The sequence below is a fragment of the Pyxicephalus adspersus genome, chromosome 10 (genome assembly GCF_032062135.1).
Source record: "Pyxicephalus adspersus chromosome 10, UCB_Pads_2.0, whole genome shotgun sequence".
Classification (NCBI taxonomy): Eukaryota; Metazoa; Chordata; class Amphibia; order Anura; family Pyxicephalidae; genus Pyxicephalus; species Pyxicephalus adspersus.
This window is the reverse complement of record NC_092867.1, coordinates 11,647,431-11,651,700: the sequence shown is the minus strand read 5'-3', so window position 1 is coordinate 11,651,700 and position 4,270 is coordinate 11,647,431. Positions and strand designations below refer to the sequence as shown.

The window sequence follows — 4,270 nt, the reverse complement described above, 5'->3', positions numbered from 1 at the left end:
CTAATATATTCATCTACTGATGTCTCCACTTTCTAAACTGATACAATAAGGAATCTGGAATATTATCTCAGGCCCACAATTATTTCATGTAGTTATAAAGTAGGGAAATATTCCAATTCATTCATATTACACATTACAATATTATATTCGTTGTTTTTTTATACATGATCACATAATATATCTAATTATTATGTATTTTCATTATATTTGTTCTGTTTCTGTCTAATTACCTACTTTATTTTTCAATAATACATCCTTAGGAATATTTTATATTTAAAAAAAGATTTTATTAGTTCATTCTTCCACATGATTGCGATATTTATCTATTGTCTACTCATCGTTATATTTATACTGTAGATTTCTAATATAATATATTCAGTCCACATGTAATGCATGAATATTATATATATATTGGGTCGTTCCTATAATCTATAAAATCTATCATATACTGTATATTATTTGTTTAGTGTACACCTGATTTATGGAGATATATATATGGTACATAATAATCAGTTAATTCGTATATAAACTATCACATACATCTAGCTATCATACTGCTATGTATACTAGATATAGTACTGAGCTGATAATATATATGTAGTGTACACCTAGTTTATGGAGATATTATATATTGGGTACATAATAAATCTATTCATTTGTATATAAACTATCACGTACTTCTTTCTATCATATTGCTATGTGTATATCTAGTGTACACCTGACTCATCTAGATTTTATTTGATATTATTATTATAATTATTATTATTATACAGTATTTATATAGCTAGAATTATAAGTTTGTTATACATTATCACTATCATCTTTTTCTGTAATTACATTTTAACATATGTATCTTTAATTATTTCTATGTGGCCTTAATTGTATGCTGAATAATTGATGTCTGTTAAATCCAGTCTACATCTATATATATTTATAGGAAAGATGATTATGACATAAATAGATAAAATAGATATATGGACAGAAAGGCACAGAGAATTAAAAACTTAGGAAATATAAACCATATGAAACTATAGATATTGAATACTGTAAAAACCTACAAATATATATTACAAACTGTATACAGAACAGAACATATAGAAATAAAATAAAGGGACATTCAACTTAGACCGACAGATAATGCAGAAATACCTAGACATTGGATATGGACAACAGATAATTGTTAGACAGATGTGTGGTAAATATAACAAATATTAGAGAAGATGATTGTGGTTACATGGATGATAAGATTATGTATAATATAATAGATAGGATGTAATATATTCAGAGATTGGACGAGGAATAAATATAATGGGCATTCGTTAGACAAAGAAGAAATCTTCGGACAAATGACAATTAATAGAGAGATCAAAGATATATAAAATGTGAGAAAATATATATAGTGAGAGAGAAGGAGGGGGAGGAGAGAGATTATAGATACATTGATGATAGGATTATGTAAAAAATTATAAAAATAATGTAATATATTCAGAGATTGTATGAGGAATGAATATAATACACATTCGTTAGACAGAGAAATCTGAGGACAAATAGAAATGTATTGTATGAGAGATTATAGGTGCATGGAGAGAGATTATTGTTATATATATATAATAGAGAGAGAGATTATTGTTATATATATATATATATATATATATATATAATAGGCAGAGAGAAGACAGATATGTTTAAATGTAGGGATAATAAAAAATAAATTACTGAAAATGATCACAGTTACAGATCTATAGATACTAAAGAAGAGTTAGAAATAAATTGTGTAAGGATTAACTTCTTTTAATCATCAAAGCAAATCCCTTTTCACTTTTATCCGCAATGATGATATAATTGAACTAAGGATTCACACCATTATTATAATTATTATTATTAATAATATTAATAATAAACAATCTATTGTGTAAGGATTCTCTCCCTTTAGTTTTGAATGTGTGATCCTCATATATAATAATAATAACAGGAATGACATATTTAAATTCTATATAATGTATCTATAAATTCGATTAGGACCTAAAAGTTGTTTCAAGGGCCCCCAAGATAAAAAGGTGGAGAAATACTAGGATAGAAAATGTGGACATGTACAAGATACATAATATTATTAAAATGTAAAATGTGGGATATCATAAATATTTATCAGACATAAGAAGTATAAGAATAATTGGAGATTTATGATGTATATATATATACAATGTGATCGTCATTTGTCATTTTGTGTCTGTATGCCTTTTGTACTTTGCGCAGGTCTATGTGTGCGTTTCTCTGATGAAGTTGAATTGAATTGTAGCAATCTACATGATGAGATCTTTTTTCCTGCGATCTGTGAATTGGAGATCTCCCCACAACCTGATGATGGATTGTCACTAGATTTGGTATAATAATGATAGAGAGGTATTATGTGGAATGTATAAGATGCGGTATAGGGATCAGTGGGGAGGATTTAGTAAAAGGGTAAGGTGCATGTATTTGAGTGAATAAGGAGAAGTTGTGTTGGCTTTGAATACCCCATCCAAGTATGAGAATTGATTTTCTTGCATGTTGGAGCCCAGCTTGTCCCCAGTCTCTGCCCCCATATACTCTGATCCCTATTCTTCATGTAGGGACTCACCCTCAGAATGTGGCTCCTGGTCACTGTACCAGTGGGGCTCCTGCTGTGGCCCCCTATGTGGACTCTGTGGATCGCTGGTGATTTCCCCCTCTGAGATATCCGATGGGCTCTGTGTGTCCTCCTCCTGGCAGAGTCCTGGCTCATCTTTCCCTGGCTCCTTCCTGCACTCCGCACAGCCCATGTTCAGTATATCCCTGATAGTGAATGAGGTGGGAGCTGCGCTTCTCTGCGACATCTCAGCGCAATCATAAATCCAGCAGCGCCGATTCTCTATTGTGACAGCGATCAGCGCCACTGCCACAGGATCGCTCAGAAATCGTGCCGCCGCTCAGCGCTCACCTCCCTCTGCTGCCTCTGCTCCGCACTCAGCCAATGGGAAGCCGCGCAGGGCAAGAACCCTGGAAGAGGGGGCGGAGCTATACACTATGACACCTTTCCCAAAGCTCATCACTATCACGTGACCTGCACTCATTTCATATGAAGGGGGAGAATCACATCTGTTCAACAAGTTATTTCTATTCTGGAATATTTTTATATATATGTGTGTGTAATGATGGATTTATACTTTATTATATATTTATTTATATGGAAATAATTATCTTTATGTATTTATTATGTGCAACTATGCTTTTATACATATATATATATATATATATATATATATATATTAATATATACGCATGTGTATATAATTATCTCTTTATTTTATATATATTTATATTGTATCTTTATGGGAACACATTACATTACTGGGAACACACCTAGTTACATCCAAGGACTTACTGGTATGAACTCTGGTGCTATTTACCTATGATATATACATATAAATAACATTTTATTTTACTTATATAGTATAATATATAATATATATTTATATAGTATATAATATAAATATAGAATATACATTTATATCAATGTCATGTATATATAAATATATATATATATATATATATATATATATTATGGTATAAATTTAATGTACAGCGCTGCGTAATATGTTGGCGTTATATAAATCCTGTTTATTAATAATAATAATTAAATATAAATATATATATATATTAGGAATGTTACCCTTATGGTATGGATAACCAAAAGATTTGAGTTTTTTTCTAATTTTTTTATTTAATTTTCACTCATTTTAGTAGATTGTTGAGGTTGTTCAAAACATTAATAAATAGAGCTCTTTGTGAGTATTGGGCACAGCGCTCTCACATAGACAGTGTGCCTATGTTCGGTCTGTGGCTACATATGTGGCCCTGATACATAGTGATGGGGAGGTTTTGGCGACTACAGCTTTCAGTAAATGTGATATTTTATTAGTCACACCAATTGTCATCACCTAATGCAGCCTTCCTTAACCTTTTTTTTTACTATGGGGTAAACCTTAAAATAACTTTGGGTCGTTGGGAACCCCTATTATAATTTCAATATCCGCAGCTCATAGTTCATTAGTGTGGTGGTCAGTAGGAAGAATGTCTCTTACATTGCTGGTTATTTTTGAAGAATGCCACCTTTATAGATAGCCAAAAAGATTATTTGTGTCACTTAAACTGACCTTTGAGGTACAAACTCCCCATTGCTCAAGGACCTCTAGCAACCTCAGGAAGAACTCTGGTTTATAAACACTGGGTTAAAGAATAGATAGCAATTTCT

The 4,270-nt window shown here is 31.2% G+C and overlaps 1 protein-coding gene across 1 annotated transcript in view; it reads right to left on the bottom strand.

The window, feature by feature from the left end:
* The window catches only part of LOC140339457 (homeobox protein zampogna-like), a 5,779-nt gene extending 2,815 nt beyond the window's left edge, over positions 1 to 2,964 (bottom strand). Inside the window, exon 1 of the mRNA XM_072424182.1 lies at positions 2,618 to 2,964. Within this exon, the coding sequence (XP_072280283.1) occupies positions 2,618 to 2,852 (235 nt within the window). The 5' untranslated portion in view covers positions 2,853 to 2,964. The remainder of the gene's footprint in view (positions 1 to 2,617) is intronic.
* Between the last annotated feature and the right edge of the window lie 1,306 nt (positions 2,965 to 4,270).